Below are 20,086 nucleotides of genomic sequence, written 5' to 3'. Positions count from 1 at the left end.
GAGAAACTTAACCACATCCCTGTGGCCAATTTTCTACTTTCTGTTCCATTAGCAAGTTTATAGAGTACCTTTATATGAAACCTTTTCTCTTAACATTCATAGGGTGTATCATCAGATGTAAAATATAATCTAAAATGCATTACCAACTTCTGTTCATATCTACGTTTTTTCTTCAATATGGTCAATCCTGGTTATGTTGCTTTAATTTGTATGTTTGGTGCTGCTTTGAGAAAGTTTAAATTTCATTTTTTCTGACGACATTTCCACTATTCCTCTGTTAATCTGGTTAATAAATTTTGATTTGATTTTTAAAAAAACAAACAGTACTTACCGCAGCATTACTCATAAATCTCAGCAAAAATTTATAACCTGCAAGTATTTCTTCACTATGGGTCTATCAAGATTGACTAACATAATGGTATATTTACATAAATCGTCTCAAAAATGAGAAATAGTTATTTTTAAACTGATATAGTCAATTTGGCCACCAATAAACGAGATCTTACCAATGATATGTAAATAATTGATTGTAATAATTAAAATATAACCAGAAAAAATGCGATTGTCACTAATAATTATTTACTCTTGCAATTTTGTCCTTAAAGATGATACAGCGTGTCTTGTAAATGATTCTAACCAATGATGGGTGTTGTGTTATTCCACACACTGTTTCAGTACTTCATATCATTAACCACATTGTCTAATGTTCAAGGAAAAAACTCTCGTAATATTGTTTGTAAACATTTCTTTGTCGATTTTCTGTGTTAAGTATCCTTACATAACAATGTATTTTCGAAGAAAACAATATATATACATGATATTAAAGTCTTCAAAAGAGATTATGTCATTATCTTTACAAAGGAGAGTCATTTGGATTTAGAACCGTCTTGCATTTTTCAAATGGATATTTCGGCAGCTTAGACAACTTTTTATTCATATTTCTTTTTCTTATGGTCGGTTTGGATTTAGTAAAAAAAAAAAATAAAGAAAGATCAGCAATAGGAAACTCCTCCATTTCTACAAGAGGGCGAGTTACGCTAAGCGTCACTTACACATTTGTTATCCTCTACAAGTAGTCCCTTCAACATATGGCAGATGTAAAATATTGATCAAAATAATTAGGGATGGCAATCGAATACAGAAATTGCTAATCGGTTAACCGCAAGACGTTCCGACCGATTAACCGGTTAATCGTATCAAAATGCACATTTTTGACATTTTTTTCTTTATTCACATATACAAAAAGACTAAAAAGAAAGTAAGACGTTATAAACTTTCTGTTTATCTTGATCAGGAAACCTTATTTTATTTCAATTTCAATAGACAAGAAAAATTAAGAAAACCATGAAATATGCCGACGAAATAAGAAATTTATAATTTTCCAGATGTCACACAAGTTTATTCTGCATTCTTCCTCTCTATACTGTCGTTAGAGTTAATGAGAATAAACTGTTGTCTTGTCTTGCATTGTCACCATAAGCAAGACTAAGTCTAAACTTTCACTTAAATTACAATGTTTGTCTAAAGCTATAATTTAATAGATAACGACAAAAGATAGTTCACAGTTCTCAACTCTGATTTAATTAATTTCATTAAAGAATTACAGGACAGTCAGGGCACCGACAAGTTGTTTAACTGTAATTAACACTTCACAAACTGACCAATTACCCATGCGATCTCAATCAAGAGAGCCATAATTACCTCCAAATCAGCTTAAATCGATATGTGAAAACGCTAAATTATTACCGTTTGTGAAGAAAAAAAAAATTAAATAATAAATTTTAAGAAAACTGCGTTCAAATTTACATTTTTTTTTTCAGACTAACCGATTACAGATTTTCGTTCCGACCGAGTAATCGGTTAACCGGTTTCAAATTGCCATCCCTAAAACTAATACAACTTTATATATATATATATATATATATATATATATATATATATATATATATATATATATATATATATATATATATATATATATATATATATATATATATATATATATATTAGAAAAAGCAAAGTAAAAATTGATAAAGGGACATTTTTTTTTCTTTTTCGAATATCTAGGAAAAGAATATTTGCCTAGTTTACAAGATTATTCAAATGCTTTGGATAACAGAGGTATTGTGGAGCTTAGCAAAACGCCCTCTGGTGAGAGATTTGGGCTCGGCAATCCAAGCATGTCTCGAACACCTACGGAGAACACGACATTCTTGACTGACGTCCGTAGGCTTTACATTGACAGTTTTTGTACTCTCGTCCTCCGATCATAGCCGGAAATCCGCTCTCCCCTTGCTGCCTGCAATTGTCATTTTTATCTTTACACACTGTAAAAGAAAAAAAAAGATATCTAATGTCAAGCTTTATTAATTGTTATTAATGTTGATCACTTTTGATTGTGAATTAAGTTTCTCACAATATTTCTGTCCATCAGAGCATTCATCCAACATTATTTTCTTTTAGAAATAAATACTATAAATTAATTTATTAAACACTATAAACTGATTTTTTGAAAAATGTTTAATGGTCAATTATAGATCTGGCATTAACTTACGTATTTTAAGTGTAGATGTTCTATAAATCCCGTTTGAATACACACACTTTAGACGAAGACAAATTTTATGAGGTTTATATAGGTGATCCCACTCTTCCTCGATGTCTCGACAGTTTCCATCTAGATCTTTGCAGGCTGGAATGGTACATTATAAGGCAGTGTATCTACTTTTCCACATTTTAATAGTTTTAAGTCTATTGATTTGTAGGTAGTAAAGTTTTACTGAAAATTTATGATGGTTATGAAAATATGTTTATACCATAATGACTGCTTCATGTATTTTTTAAGTCTAGCAATGTGTCTTTGTCTTGAATAAGTACTATAATGAATCAATTTTTAGACAGTGTTTTCTTAGTCTTCGATATGTTTTATTATTTTTTTTAAACTTATGGCAACAATTTTACTATCATGAATTGAGGAAATACAATGACATGTTTATAACATAACAGGAGTGTTCTGGCTAGGGTATAATGTTCCTGCATTGAAAAGAAACATCGTATCTCACCTCCTTTAAGCAGGCTGTAAACAGGGCGATTTGATTTTTTGTCCAGGGTGCAACCATAATTTAAACATTTGTTTCTCATCTCTTTGAACCCAACCTCAAGGCATTTGCCGTTTACATTACAGCCTGAAAGATGAGACATATGAAAAAGCAAAAAACAACTTTTATACGTAAAATACCTTTGGTTAAATGTACTTTGCATCAGAAAGTTCATGGAGCCTGTTGAAAGTTAGAAAGTTTAATATTTACGCTCGTATGATTATCGCTTTATAGCAACATATTCGAGAAGTAGTGTTAATCAAATGTGGAAACTAAAAAAAAAAATCCAAAGAACTTTTAGAAGATTCAATAGCATCCAAGCGTATGGCTTCTCAACACTTCATAAGGCATTCTTCCCGACAAAGTAAAGAAGAGACACATTTATCTATGTAGTCTTTGGAGTCCAGGTCTTCCATCTGCCGGAATTCTCATTGTTACATATAAAATAATTGTGCCGCTTTAAAAGCTAACCTGTTTTTTGTAGTCTTATGAAGCATATTTATTCAAAACCCCCAAGTTGTTAGTTTGCCAGCATTGTCTCTCTATAGCAAAAAACCAAATATGACACAGATGTTTCAAACCCAGTGGTGTCTTTTATTTTGTGTTTAATGGGATATATAGAATCAACATATCAATACAAGAATAAATATTGTTAATGGGTAAACTTTCCCGACATATCTTAATATGTGAATGCTAATGTAAAAGAAGAATTTGTGATAAACGTAATGACCTCGACTTTACCTCGACCTTACCGGATTGCGCTGTCGTCAAACGGATGCGTAAAACGTTGATGAAAGTCATCCCTCGAGTCTCTTTTTAAATGTTAGACTAACGATAGGTGTCCAGAGTAAGACCAGTTTTATCCGTTTCAGGACCGGCAAAGCTCAGGTCAAACGGATATCAACGAAAGCAACCGGTCAAGCACAGGAAAAGAAGTGCATGGATTCTGTACTAAACGCAAACGCACTGTACTATACTTTAAACGGACCTACCGTACTTTAAATGGACAACTTAGTCAAGTTGGGTTTCTTCCAAGTTTTGAAAACGTTTAAAAAATTTCACTATCTTTTATACATCTGCCATTCCACTTGCATCTGCAAAACCACAACATTGTTTTTTAACTTCACCGGGCCACTCCAGACACTGTACGTATTCATCAAACGGACAAGAAAGGTATGCAAAAGGAGACAAACAAATTAAAAATTTTGCAATCCATTTGACCTCCTTTAGCGACACGGTGTGACTGAGGCCTTATTTACGTAGCATTTTACAGTAATCATCATATGGTGTTCGTCTTCCAGTTGATTTGATATACATGTACAAGAGCATGTTCTGCGTATGATCAAATTCTGAGATGATGAAAGCTACTCAAAAATAAGTTGAGGTTACAAGAGTATCAACAATCACGTTTAAATTACTAGTAAACATTTCGCAAATTCTACTGTCGTTACAATGACCTTGTTTGCAAATACAACCTGGCCTTGGGTCGATTGTTGACTGAAGTTTTTATTACGTATTGTTAAGTTTTTATTACGTATTTTAAATTTTTTTTAATATGTATTGTTAGGATTTTATTACGTATTGTTAGGTTTTTATTACATATTGTTAGGTTTTTATTACGTATTGTTAGGTTTTTATTACGTATTGTTAGGCCATTTTGCTGATTTTATATGGATTACTCTGTTTATCCGATCAATTTTTTTTTATCAATTGAAAGTTCTGTTTGTGATGCCTGTGTTGCATGGGAAACACACAGGGGTCACTCTGTCTGGTGGATGTCAGTCCATTCATCTGTCTCGGAGGAGTCACTTTTAAACAAAGATCTACAATTCTTATTGAATAAAAATATTCGAACTAGTTTCGATGTATCCATTTTTACAAATTATACCGTCTTGGTTTTTTCTTTTCTAGTGTCTGAAACATGTTTTTAACAGTGTGTTTAGAAAAAAACACCCCACAATAGGCTTGTAAAATAAGATATCACTTAATATTTTGTTGATAAAGCAATTTTTCACATCTATTAACAATATTTTAACCAAACTTAAATTGCCATTAAAATGCAGATGTGTAAAATATACCTTGAGTAAATTTTATGGTTATACCTCTTAATTTTGCTGTTACCGATCGGGAGAATCCTTTGTTTGATCTATTGACAACACATTGTCTTTCCAGGCAACCTGAGTCCCATTTTTCCCCAGGACTGTAGCAAATACCGCCTACTTTACATCCTAAAAGCAAAATACATGAAAAAAAGCTCAAGATAAAGAAGCATTTCGCTTGGAGTATCAGATTAAGAGGAAGAATGTTATTATTACTTACATGTACTTATCATACAATGTTAAAAGTTAAATAAAAATTTGGCATATATTCTTACCAACGCCTATAATTTGTATTTTAGGGTATGTTCGACCATTTTGGATTTTTATACGACAACCGTAAGTAATGCAGTTTTCCGGATTTGTCCAATTGCCTCCGTTCTCTCTACATTTATCCCTATCTAAGCACCCTGAAATAGTTATATTTACCTAATTAATATCCATTGAAGGCAGAGATTACATGTGGAAGAGATCCAGAGATATCTTTCTTTTTAAAAAGGGATAAAAAATTATACATATTTTTCTAGCTCAAAATTGGGTTTTGGGTGGGGCGTTTGATAGGAAAACGTTTATTCTTTCAATTAAAACAATTTTGCACTATTTGGTGTTTTAACTTTGGACCCCCACATTCCGGATTTTGTCGTGCTTCTTATTAAGAGAAACATATACATTTTTATTGGGTTCATAAGTTCATTTTAAGGACGGACATGTCACATGCATCTGGAAGAGTTAAATACAAAGTAATTTTACTTACTTTGAATGTATCACATGAAAAGAATGACAAAAATTGCAAAACTATATACGTTCCAAAGAAGTCTCATTAAAATTGATTTTACCCATATCAAATAAACATGTATTCAATATTTGCAAAATATGTGTCTTAATCATTTATACGATCCCATACCTGTTGCTACATTTTCCAGACGCGACTGACCAGTCGTAGAGACACACTTCACTTTGTTACAATTTTGACCCTCGCCATAGCTCCCTACCGCTATGCAATTTCCTTGTGGATCCCTGCAATCTAGCACGTTCATTTCATTATACAGTTTATCAGATCTTAATAATTTTAATATACAATCAAAGAAATTAACAATGGATATAAGTTTAGCGAAATACATTTACTTTGTTTAAGTCTTGCAAGTGGGTGTTAATAAAACGAGAATGGTCTCTTGCATAACAAGAAACAATGCTATTTTGATTCAGTGTGAAAGTTTCAATACCTTGACTATAAACGGCCATCTCTGCGCGCCTGTATTGTCCCCTCTGGGATACACGACAGATGTAGTGAGTACACTGATATTGTCTTATCTCACTCTCATTTACACAACTGTCCTTCCACTTACACCCTGCAAAACCAAAACACGTATAAAGGTAAGAATGGGTTCAAATATCCTGAAGCCTGTTTAATAATATTGCATGGTAGAGTCATTTTTTCCCCGTAGTTCTTTTTTGAATCGCCTACGTTGCATGGCAGGAAATTAGTGCTACTAATTTTCTGCAGAATAAACGGTTTATTCTGCTTGGTGTCTGTCTGTCCGTCCGTCTGTCTAGCTGTCTGTCTGTCTGGGAGGAGTTACTTTTAAACAAAAGGTCTGCGAGTCTCTTATTTCGTATCACAAAATCGAAATACTATGAACAGATTGAATTCAGTAAGATACAAACATCACATAGAGAGTTAATGGCCAGTTATAAGTTAAAATACCACTAATGTGTCTTAATTAAATGCGTTCAATCAACCTGTGGTTCCGATATCTTTTATAACTAGAAAAGGAGTTATTAACAACAAGTCAGATCTTGAAAGAGTAGTGACTGAAATCTGGGCATCACTTCCTTAACATTATATAAAAAGCCTATATCAAAGTATTCCAAAGCGAATCAGAGCCGTAATCAAAGCAAAAGGATATATAACAAAATACTAGTAATTTTAGGTAAGTCTGTGTTTTTTTTGCATGCTATTTAAGTTTTACATTACAACAGGCTAGATCAACATTTAACAACATCCGCCATTTTGGGAACTAAATTATGGCCAACTACTGTAGGTCTTAACCGTTTATTTATGGTAGTATACATCTAGAAAGGACTTCTGATATAAGGCTAAGGAACTTTCTCAACCTTTCAAAATGGAATTAATTTAACAAAATGTTTCAATTCATCGTTTTTATTAATTTTCTCAATATTGTGATGTTATTTTATGTTGTTTCATTCTATAGTGAAAAGATAAGAAAACAGAGGAAGGTATGAATTACCAAACGTGACGACATCACTTCCTGAGCTATGGACGTCTCCGTTTTTTCGCCAATAACACCGTTTGACAGAACATCCATCTCTGTATGTAGAATTGACAGGTATACACAATCCGTTCACCCTGCAGTCTGAAAACAGATTGTTAGTAATCAGGTCTCAAGACGGGTCAAAATTTTATAAATTAAAATAACTCCTGACGTAACTTTGATAATGAAACAAAATTTAATCATATATTTTATTTAAATATCAAATATAGACCTGTATTTAAAAAAAACACATGAGAATAAAAATCAAGATATTCAAGATTCAAATTTCAATAAAAGTCTTCTCAGTTTATGGTTTTGAAGACTGGATCTTCGAAAACATTTATTTTATTTTTAAAGAGAGAGAGAGAGAGTTACCTGCGTGTATGACGTCCATTGTGACAGTATTATGGTCCCTGTCAACTTTACATTGTCTTTTTAAACATTGTGCACTCATCATCTCTCCTTCCTTGTAACATTTTCCGTTCAACTTGCAAGCTGAAGCATTTTTTGTACTTAAGATTAGAAGTAAAATTAATGGTAGATACATTAAATTAGGACAGATCACAGTTTTACATTTAATGCTTCAATATTTAGTAGGGATGTCAGATCGGTCAATTTTTGATAATCGGTTACTCGGACGTTTTTCCGATCGAGTACCCGGGTACTCGGTAAAAATGAAAATACTTTAATTTTCTTGAGCCAAGTTAAACCCCAAAGCTGTTTTTATCACGTTTATAAATGCATATAAACATAGATTCCAACGGAAATGATTTATGGTACTAAATTTATTTATCAAATGAACACAAAAGACACAATTAATACATCAAAAATTACAAATGGTTTACAGTTCTTGTTTAGGATCTATTTGACCAACGCAAAAGGAAGACAAGCTGTTATAAGCAGGTTTATGTGATAGAAGGCTAGCGAGAGAAGGAACAGAGGTTGTTAGGATCGCTAGTCTAATATTTTTTTCATATGTTGGATATTTCCACGGTATGCACTAATCCTACTACGCAAACAGACTTTCAACTTTTTTTTTAATCTTTAGTTATTTCTAAATATTTCTTCACTTTTGAAGTGGGTAGCGGCATTTCTATGCATGTCCAATTTCGCTGCCGTATATTAACCAAATGATTTTAAAATGATTTGAAGATAAAAGACCATACTTAAACGATGTACAATGAAAACAATCATTGAAGCCATTCAAAAATTAAGGACCACAATAGGTGAGAACAGCCGTGTACCAGGTGATTGGTCACTAATTACTGTATATATACACAGCCACGACGCGCTATTTACCGTATGCATATTTAAGTTATTTTTTGATAAGTTTTTGATAAAAATATATACTTTGATATAAGAAAAAATACACATCCGAGTAACCGAGTACCATTTTTAGTATTCGATACTCGGACGTTCGATCGAGTACCCGGTTAACCGGGTACTCGTTGACATCCCTAATATTTAGTAATCAGAAATAAATTAATAAAAATAAGTTAGACAGTACCATATGTCTTTATTTTCGTTCTTATTTTCACATTTTCCTTCTGGGCAGCCTCCATACTGCATTTCATCACGTGACAGTTTTTGCTTGTCCACGTGTTGTTTACGTCATGACACTCTCCTCCTTCATTACACCCTAAAGAAATAGTTCCTTTCAAATTGTAGTAAGTTTGATCTTCTGAAGAAAATCATTGTCATTCTTATGTTTTAGAAAAGATCACATAATTATGTAGGAGTGTATAAGTCAGAGAAAGTGTTCCTGAAAACCTATATTCAAGTGCCTGTAGGTGTGAATTTGCAATCATAATACCTCCTTTGTAGAAATCTAGACCACAATTTGATGAGTGTCTCTCACAGCGGTATGTTATACAGTTTATTGTCTTCGTGGTGTTGATAGCTAAACATCCACCCATACCGTCACTGCAACCTATGCAACATAATTAATCACGTAATTAGTCTGTGTATAATGTCGGTGTAACAATTATTTTTTACTATGATTACCAAATTGTTGCTTTTCGTCACTGAAATACTGATTTGTATACTATCCTGTCGCGCCTTAAACCTAATTATGGGGAAAAGGTAGTCATATTGCAGAATTTATTTGATAAAATAAAATGTGTCAGAATTCGAAAGGACAATACAATCAGATATGAAAGAAAACAGAACTCAATTGTTTCAAAAAACAGTAGTTTCTATTGTGCGATATACCTAGTACTTTGATATTTTACTAATCCTAGGCATTTTTATTTACATTATAAGGTAAGAATTAATAGATATGTTTTGAACCCATTGACCAGTTAACAGCTTGGAATATCCACCTCATTTGATCTTTACAATTTATCTTGTATGAAATATATTTTGTCGCTTTTTATACGAATAACATTCTTTCTGACGAAACTACAGCTTGGATAAAAGACATATATATATCTACAAACTCTTTTTAAGGATATATAACATAAAAAATTGATGTATGGACTGATATACCATTTTGTGCCATTTTTTACATACATCTACACAAATTTTGGCACATAGTTTATGCCATTATTACAAAATCGTACAAAAATTTCAATACTTTCTTTGGCAAACGTACGTTTTTTCTACACTTTATACAATCCATTCCTCACGATAAATTAAAAATTCGGCTCTTGATATCAAAGACAACTGCTTCTTCAATAAAAATGCAACTGAAAAATTTTCATAACTTGTGATTAGTCATCAACAAAATTACTTTTTTTTTAAAAATCTACACACAAGTACTCTGAAGTTGATATTAGAAGTATTCTGGAGTTCCTCATTAACAACATTAAATTAGTCTTTGGACACCAGGTCTTCCAACAAACTGCTGGAATTCCAGTGGACATTAATTTACTCCCTTATTAACCGACCTGTTTTATATTCCTATGAAGCTGAATTTGTTCAAAAACTTCTACATAAGAAGAAGAAAGCCATTAAGATATAGTGACGACGTTTTATCAATTAACAGTAGTTACTTCCATTCACATGTCGACTCTATTTATCCCACTGAACTTGAAATAAAAGACACCACAGAGTTTGCCACGTCAGTTTCATATTTGGATGTTTTACTGACTATACGATAAGGGCCAACTAACAAGTAAATTGTATGACAAACGAGATGATTTCAGCTTTTTCATCGTCAACTTTCCTTATTTATGTAGTAATATTCCGTTATCACTTGTATGGTGTTTACTTTTCTCAACGATCAATTTTTAACCGAGGTAGGCTACTGACAGATAAGTTGAGGTTATAGGGAATTTAACAACCTAATTTTAAGTCAGCTTTTCGTAAATTCTATGGTCATTATAATGACCTAGTTAGCAAATATAACCTATCATTGGGTCTTACTTTTGGCTGACGTGTTTTATACCAATTGTTAGGCCCTAGGTTTTTTTTTTTTTTTTTAAATATTTTTTGATAGCTTAACAGGGAAGGGTTAAAGTTTTAATAGAATTTTAATCTTGAATGTTCAAATTCTTACAAAAGTTTAAGTCTGTTTCATGACTCAAAGGCAACGTCTGTAATTTTGCGTAAGAAGATGGGTGAACATGACGAGCTATAAGCCCATAGTATGACAATCATGAAGGTGAAAAATTAAATCTCAATTATATCAAAATTTTCCTTGATATTTCATCTAACATTAAATTATTCCTTATGTAAAATCTCTACAATTTGCAAAAATCTCACAAAGATTGAAAATATTTGTTTATGAAGTATTATACGCACACTTAAGAAAGCAAAAAGAGTCATTTTCTCATACTATAACTCTAATTTTCGATATGAGTGGGTCTTCGCTCCATTTTTTTGAAAGTTAATCCTCTAAGTTTGCATAAAAATATATATATTTTGGTTATCAAAAATATGGAACAAAGACCCACTAAACCTTAAAAATATACTTTTATGACATAACATTCTCATCTTTTCGAGAAATACTTAAGTCCATTAAGTCAAGGATTATATCACAAACATGATTTAAATGCCAATATTCATCAGGCCTTGTGTAGTCTAGTGGTTAGCGCGCTAGTCTCGAAAGAAAATGACACTCAGGATTTTTATTGCTAGGGTTCGAACCCCACGAATACCACTTTATTTTTCTAATGAAAGAATTTTACCGAGAAGATTTTCCTCAGAAAAGTTTTGTTTATCATAATTTCATAAATTTCAATAATGAGAACTTAACTCTAAATACTAAATTCACAAACTGAGCATGATTTTTATATATCTGAAGCTATAGGCTTTCTGCATGCTATGTTAGCCCATCTCCAAATTTGGTAAAAAAAAAAAAATGGTATAAACACTTCTGATATTGACGTCTTCAAGGAATTCTTTGTAATTTCAACACACACAGAACTTTACAGAAATATGCTGGTAAAAAGGTTTTATGAAAGCGCTGAGCACTCCTTGCGTCCTTGTAAAGAAAAGACGAAACCTGCTGAGCAATCATGCAAATTTTATTTGAATATTATTTAAATTAGACTTTATTGCAGTAAACGGTGTTCAGTCTAAAATCAGACAATGCTTTAATTCCATAGCTAGTTTTCAACATCGCCAAACTACATTTTAATCAACTAATTTTGTCTTTTTTACCCAAGATATGAAATTCTGATTTTTTTTTAAATTATCAAAACCATCATAACTTTGGCATAATCGAAAATATAGTTTGCATGCCAAGTATTTTTAAAGTTACAAATAAAGCAAAGATTAATTTGTATTCTAAATGAAATACAATTTAATAATTCAATGGCAATTCTATCTCGAGACCTTTTTCTTTTCAATAATAGTAAACTCACTTTGTTTACAGCCCATAGAATGTAACAACATCATGGACATTATAATTCAATTTAAATGTTCAAAAGTGCAGCGAGTGTTTGTCTGTTCTTCAATTTATCTAATGCTGTTAATCCTTAGAGGGAAAACCTTTATATTTAACCACTGTCCTTTAATTGGTTTATCAGTATAAGATTTTCTTTTAATATAACTACGTATGCTATAAAATTTTTGCATGTTTTTTAGTAATTAAAATGACTATAAAATAAAATAAAAGAAAAAAAATGATGCTATCTCGACTATTGCGATCTCAAAATTACACGTATCCCTACCCTTACCATATGAATTATTTGTCTAAATATCATATATTTTAACGTTTATTGTAATTTAACCACAGGGAGAAACACTGCAAGTTGTAAGCCAAACATAATTAACTGGGACCAAAATCAAAACCAAGATTGTATGATTTGACTATGATATACCTGCACGGACAAGCTTGTAATAAGGTCTTTGGACTTGAGGGTGAACTCGGCATTGTAATTCATAACAACCTCGCCTCTTGCTGAATCCTAGTCCTCTACACTTTTTGCCATCTATACAACCTTGTCAAGTAAATAGGAGATATTTTTTTTTTACAAAATTACAATCATTGTTGTCATATTTTATATTCCCTGTGATTCAATGAAGATTCCTACCTTGATGTAGCTTCTTAACAAAGTACTCCGGATAAGATCCACCATTTTGTTTTGTACACGTATACTGTATACACATGCTGCCTTTATTCTCTGTCCAAATAGTGTTTTCAGGTACACATCTATTGTTCCATGTACAACCTGTATTTTAAAAGTGAAGCATACATTTTGTCAAAACACTAGTACGAATTACATATACCCTCGTTGTATTGAACATTGATTTCTTTATTAGATTTTATAAACTTTAATTACCTCCCTTTAAGACCTCTAAGTATCGCATGTTCTTTTGATATGATTTGCAGAGGTACCATACACAATTCTTCTTCACCTTTTCTCCTAGTTTTATCATATTTCCACTTTCATCTTCACATCCTAAAATGTTTCATAAAAATAACTACTGGGGTATTTTCCTTTTTATTCCTTTAAAAGCTTATTTGATGATAGAAAAAAATCTGCTTCATATTTTAGTTTAAAAAAGATATCATAAATATTTATTACCCCATAGAAAAACCTCCAATATTTAAAAGTGAAACCTTTTTTTTTGTCGAAAAGATAAAACTAGCTAGACGCCCACACTTAAAGTCAGATAGAACCTTTTCAGGTTCTTTTCATTTTTAAAACAATGCTGTTTCTCATGCTCAGAACACATAACATATGGCTAGATTATTGACGTCGCCAAACTGCATTCTTATTCACTTAATTTCCCTTCTCACAGGAGATCTGAGTTTTTGAACTTTGATTTTATTTGAGAATCACAATTACATTGACTAAAAAGAAAATTAAAATACAAATGCCTACCAAGTATTTTTCTCTAATGAAATAAACAAAAGTTATGAACCATACCACTGTCATGTTGTAAATTTTGAATATACCGGGAAAAAATACAAAATTTACAACATGACAAGTTGTCTTGTAAATTTTGTATTTCCTGCCACCCGGTATATTCAAAATTTACAACATGACACCACTCCAGAGCCTATTATTATAAAACTTAAGATATTAGACCGAGGATTATAACACACTTAATATAGATAGGAAAACATATTAAGATTTGAATATACCGTACAAGATAACTTGATACTTTAGAAGAAAAATTAACTTATGTTGAATGTAACTCTCAAAGCTCACACTCTCTCATAATGCTAAAAAGGAATTTTATCAAAAGCCTAATAACCATACCACAAGTTATAGGCTTGTAGTAACAGAAGTAGATGACGGTGTTATTTGTTCCACGTTTAACCTCTGGTAGTGAGCCATTCTGGTAGAGTGTAGTATTAACATTTTCGTCATCAAACAGGAAAAACTCGAGACTGTGTCGCATACCTACAAGTTAAAAAAGACCCATGAACCAGTTTTATATTCATTCCACTCTTTACCCAAGTGAAATTTATTAAAAAGGTAAAATGATCCATTACAATTAATGCAAACACTATCAAACATATGTGCATCAAATTAACTTTACTATAAGGCTTGCATTTAGTGCAATATATTCAATTACAATTTCAGAACTTGGAAAAAATATTTCTTCTCATCGAAATTTGATTTATCATATCACCATTATTTGAGTATATAGTACAGTTAAAAGCTTACCTCTAACTGACTGACAATCCGTGCTACCATTAGCCATAAACAAGACGAACGGTTCATTTTTGGGTAGAATGATGGGTATTTCTATGTCTCCGTCAGATCGGCAACAAAAGAAAAACCCTGTATCCTTATCATAGATTCCATCAGGGACAGACCCATTCACGGTTTGCATAAATTCTAAACCATTAAGATCATCCATTCCAACAAAGCCCTCTCGAAATCCTAAAAGGTCAAAAGCATTTAATCATTGACGAATAATTGGTATTTCTCTGACATTTTTGATTATGCACTATTGTTACTCCCTTAAGTTCCAACATAGAATTTTAAAAAAATATGTTAGAAAGTCCATACCGCTTGGACACTGGCCCAACTTCCGGAATATGCAATAGTTCCCAGCATCCCAGTAGGTTTGATAACGAGGCAGCTGGAACGGGTCAACTTCCTCATCATGAATGCAGAAGTAGTGTTCAAAAGAGATCCTTGAGTAGTTACCATACAAATGGAAGGAGAAAGAAGGCACAGATTTACCGTTACTGTAGTGAAGGCGGCTACCATTGCTCCAGGATGGCCGAATATCATTAGGACAACCCTCCTCTGGCATCAACAAACCGTATGATCCCTTTGGCCAATACATCACCTCTACCAAATACGTCTAGACTTGTTTTCAGGTTGTATTTTTTGATATTTAGATTTTTTTAAATGAAAAGATGTATCACAATGGTTGTTGTTAATCTGTTCTTGTTACTATAATATTTTATTTCAGCTACAATGAAATGAAATGGTATTACGGAGATGAAAAAGATGGACAGGTAACTATAAAATGCATGATTAATTAGGATAATGTTAATGTGCTAAATTAAGGCCACCTCTTTTGGTGGTGGATTGAGGGCAGTTGATGTTTAGCTAATAACACTGTAACAAAGAAATTCGAATAAGTAAAGATTACATTGTACTACTCCCTAATAAGGATTACTATGTTCTACTCCCTCAAAGAATTACTTTCTTAGGTTTTCCACTCTGGTCATTTCAAACCAATGGCTTGCAAAATAATTTTTTACTTCAGATTATAATGAGTAAGCAAAGATAAGAATGTTACAGAAAAGATTCGTCTCTGCATACAGGGGTGTGTGAGAGATGTACATAAAATAAACAGAGCAGAATTCAATAAGATTTTTTTAAGTCAGTGTAGAGTCAGAATGCAGATTATTATTTTGTGAAACTAAAGTGTTATTTCTAAACAATCTTTATTAACTTTTCTGTTTTGTTATTTTATACATTTCTTTTTACACAAACATAATTGTAGCGACTGTTTATAAATATATGGGAATTAAACAAAAGATCATAAATTAGTGCGCTCATATGTACTTCTTTCTGCTCACCATTGGTCAATTTCTGATATGTCACACTGTTCGAGGCTTGAGTACACTGGTATACAGAACAGCCGTCATGCCAGAAAGAGTTTAGTGACCTGCACTCTCCCTCAAACGTGCATCCTGTTAAAGGAAAGTAGTTCAATGACCCTTAGAAAACTTCAACTTATGCTGCAACAACAGAAAGTGGTAAATATCACCAACAGGGGTACAGAGACTGGAGCACAATTGTACTGCTGTCATATTAAATTGGATGACTGTGACCAATCTCTCGACTCACAGTTTGTGTTGCTCACAATCTCTTCAAGTCGTTGTTAATCGTGCTGCTTTTTTGATAAATTTTCACTGTATCATTAAAGAATGGCTATGAATGACTACTCAAGCAGATTTTTATTTATGGATAGAAAAATTGTGAAAAGGTCTACATGAAGACGCACAACTCATCGTACAATGACCTCTATTCTTAGATAGAAAACAAATGTATAGTTTGTCATCTTGAATTGGAATGATTGTTAGAAACACGGCCAAATAACCACAAATCAAGAAAGTCAATATCTAGTGAATCAATATAGATCAGGTTTTCTTGGTACGAAGCTGATTTAAAAGGAAATGCTTATCATATATGATTTTAAAACGATTAATATAATATTTCGAACGATAAAAAATGCATAATACATGCAAAACAGTAAATGTTTACAATAAAGTTTCTGTGTATACACGACATATATTGTAGCTTTAAGCATTTTACTGAGTAAAGTTATGCCGAAATTACAAGCTTTATTCCTATGACTTTATTTGATTCTATATACAGATTTATGAAAGACAATTTTATTTTTAAAACATGTATTATGACTTTTCCTTTTTTATTCTTTATTCCAACTGTATCATATATATATATATATATATATATATATATATATATATATATATATATATATATATATATATATATATATATATATATATATATATATATATATATATATATATATATATATATATATATCTCGATCGGCTGGGAGGCGGCCTGAGTTTCGTACAGTACCACTTTTTCCGCTTTAACATGTGTATAGTGTCTATATTGGTATATATTCATAGATCGACATATTTCACGTGCTTAAGGACTAATGACCCTCTACCTAAATTTCACAAAGTTTTTTTAAACTTCCCAACATTGATTTTCATCAAGAGCTATAGCATCAGCTTCAAATGGAAAACAGTATGAGGCATGAAGCGCTGCTTATTTTTTCAGAAATGATTTTTATGTCGGATCATGATATGAAGAAATTTTAACACAGAGGATAGAAAGAGTAATGATTTAGTATCACAATATAAAATTAAAAATATGAGGTGTATATGAAAATAATAATTAGTATCACACCTATTAAATTCATATTAGAAAAAGTAATAAAGCGCTGCTTCCTAAGTCATAATATCACAATGTTGTATGTAGTTGTAAGAAAAAAATTCATCTCTTAGCAAGAGTTATCTTTCTTATAAATATTTTTTTTCATTGGGGAAAAATGTAATACTAATAAAAATTCTACATTTGGTACTTGAAACATTTAACCATTTTTAAAATGGTTCTTAAAAAGATAGAACTTATTCAATTTATAAAGCTTTTATTACTGAATTTAAATGTTTTTTGTTAAATATAATAAAACAATTTGAAAAGTATAAGCAAAGGAAATAGAAGCTTATGTTTCCATCATATGTCAGGTTTGATCGAATTGACTACTCCAAGGTCTCGATAATAAAACTCTGACAATGAAAACTATGAGTAGTATTCATATTTTTTACTTGGAAAGTTATTTCTCTTATCAGAGGGTCGGTACCCCTTAATATAAAAAAATATTCAATATTTACGGAATAGATGTACTTGACAGTAGTAAAAGCAGTTTTCGTACTACTCAAAGCTCAGAGAAAAAGTAAATATGTTGTTCTCGCATTCGAGAGATTGTCACTCATATAGAGACGTCACCATAAACCGGCGAAGGGCTTCAAATTAGACCTTTACTTGGCACTCAAGACAATTGCACAGTGAGGGATCTTTATTGTGTCAACACTTGCCTCGTCAAGGGGCCTCGGTTTTTTAAGGACTCATCCGAAAGACCTGCAACTTTCAACTCAAAGTGCCGAGCGCTTCGCGAAGGAACAGTTGCTACCTATTTTTATTGGCTGAGGTCAGTATGTTCATTATATACTGATTACATACTTGCTGTCAAGAGAGCTGTTAGGTCATAATCAGAAAACGATTTATGCTTGAATGATACACGCTCTGGTTAATCACTTTATATATACGTAAAGGTAGTATTCAACATTAAAGTAAAACCATATATGTTATCAAGTTTTTAGAATATTTACCCTTTGTTAGCGTAACCAAATGGAAGCAGGAACCATTCACTATTTGGCACTCAACCGTATCACAATTTTGAGAAAACCTTTCCCCAACGGCTCGACAGTTACCATTCGAGTCTAAACAACCTGAGAAAATTTAATTTAAATTGATTCATGAACTGATGATATTGTTTACAAAAGAAATGCATAAGATAGCACAGAATAATTTTGTATGATGAAAATTGTTTTGTTCATGTAATGTCAGAAAAATGAATTAATTGACAAGGTTGATTACGCACAATTACTTTTTAAAGCAATTATTATGTTCACTTTACTCCTATGTCTACTTTAGCCTTACCTCCCTCCACTAGAGAATAGTGAGAAATTTCATCTGTAGTATTACATCTATAAGTAAAGCAGCGCTCCGTCCACGTGGTTCCCGAGTTCTTGCATGTTCCCTTATAATCACAACCTGATAAATACACAGCATCATTATACACATAAAATGATTATACAAAATATATAAAAATAAAAAATATAAAACATATATTAAAATGTGGAACCTTATATAATGTGTTCCTTCCTACATCTGAGTGTTTTCTAGTAGCAGTATATTGGGTTGCTGGAATTCGTAACTTTTTTATGCTTTATAAATATTTTTTAAAAAGGTGTAGAAATATGTATGAATTTTATATCATAATACATTTATTTAGTCGATGTATAGGTATGTAAAAGCCCTCATATAAAGTCATCTAATTGTACATGTAGTTTTCATCAGGAACTTAGAACTCAATTAAGGTAGAATTTCGAAGCAGTCAAATTTTTAAAACATTTTTTTGAACATAAAACAATATTTTCATCATGTGTTGTATATATAGATATGAAATACATGTAGTGTAGAGAGGAATTTGAAAATATTTTAATATTTCATAAGAGTAGGACTGGAATATCTCCGTTGCACAACTCCATCGAAAATCTGAAAAGTACTCCATCCCACTCTACCCCGATTTGAGTGGTCCCTTAATAATGTTAACAATGGCTATTAAATAACTGACTTGTAATTTTTATTAAAATTATCAAGATTCAGTGCAAATAGTTGAAATGACAGATGTTAAGAGAGAACCTTCTTTGATAGCCCTGTAGAAACCATTGACACATTCATATGTTGTACATGGTTGTCCACGCTTTGTCCATTGATCTCCGTGATCATAGTTGATACCATCCATCAAGCATGGACAGACAGGCTTACAATTCCCTACATAAGTACATAAAGATTCCTGTAAAAGTACATCTGTATATGGATCATATGAGGATAAGTACACACTTAACACAAAACCATTGTGTTTATTTTACTCCACAATTTCTGTATCAGGTATCATAAATACATGCGTATATATGTATATGAACATGCCCCCTGCGTCACATGTAGAATCAAGGCATGTTTTGCATAATGAATACAAAATAAAAGAAGGTACATCTTCAAACATAGGAATTTCATTTATTAACTTCCTTTGATTAATTTTTAGGTTTTTATTATTGTTTGTTTTACCTTGTCCATCATAAATGTTGAGAGGATTACTTCCAAGCGACTGGTCCCAGCTGACAAGTACCAGAAGCAATAGAAGTAAATTCATATTACCCAGCCTTTCTTATCACTGCATTTCTCTTTTCTGAGACGAAGATAAATTAATTAATTAGTATATCCAGGTTTATAAGACAAACATGAGAACTCAACAAAAATGTTAATGATAAATGTTTTATGGTGATTTAAACATTTATCAAAATTTGTGAAAGATCATCGATCGTCTATCAATGTTCTTCTTTTCTTAATATTCGAAATATGCTTTTAAT

The 20,086-nt window shown here is 31.8% G+C and overlaps 1 protein-coding gene across 1 annotated transcript; it reads right to left on the bottom strand.

Annotated features, from left to right (window-relative positions):
* Window positions 1–2,006: 2,006 nt before the first annotated feature.
* On the bottom strand, window positions 2,007–19,875 carry LOC133205447 (uncharacterized). Its single transcript, XM_061341268.1, has 22 exons — window positions 19,785–19,875; window positions 19,359–19,490; window positions 18,594–18,707; window positions 18,263–18,382; window positions 15,908–16,021; window positions 14,880–15,167; window positions 14,532–14,750; window positions 14,121–14,264; window positions 13,194–13,313; window positions 12,945–13,082; window positions 12,732–12,851; window positions 9,278–9,394; window positions 8,972–9,103; window positions 7,840–7,959; window positions 7,441–7,566; window positions 6,415–6,540; window positions 6,096–6,215; window positions 5,470–5,601; window positions 5,198–5,323; window positions 3,060–3,182; window positions 2,555–2,689; window positions 2,007–2,327 (listed from the first exon to the last, which is right to left on the bottom strand). Exons 1-22 carry the CDS (start codon window positions 19,867–19,869, stop codon window positions 2,194–2,196), a joined length of 2,985 nt encoding a protein of 994 aa, XP_061197252.1. The 5' UTR covers window positions 19,870–19,875; the 3' UTR covers window positions 2,007–2,193.
* Between the last annotated feature and the right edge of the window lie 211 nt (window positions 19,876–20,086).

The sequence above is a fragment of the Saccostrea echinata genome, unplaced genomic scaffold, assembly GCF_033153115.1.
Source record: "Saccostrea echinata isolate AGI-Se365-2 ecotype Australia unplaced genomic scaffold, CSIRO_AGI_Sech_v1 ptg000054l, whole genome shotgun sequence".
Taxonomy (NCBI): Eukaryota; Metazoa; Mollusca; class Bivalvia; order Ostreida; family Ostreidae; genus Saccostrea; species Saccostrea echinata.
Note: the sequence above shows the minus strand (reverse complement) of the source record. Positions and strands in the feature narration are given on the sequence as shown.

Excerpts from the sequence above, each read along its gene's own strand:
- LOC133205447 (XM_061341268.1), bottom strand. The coding sequence starts at position 19,869 with ATGAATTTACTTCTATTGCTTCTGGTACTTGTCAGCTGGGACCAGTCG. Across the intron at positions 9,104-9,277 it reads TCTAGATTTCTACAAAGGAG|GGTGTAATGAAGGAGGAGAG; the intron begins GTATTATGATTG and ends CTATTTCTTTAG. Across the intron at positions 3,183-5,197 it reads GGTAACAGCAAAATTAAGAG|GCTGTAATGTAAACGGCAAA; the intron begins GTATAACCATAA and ends CTCATCTTTCAG.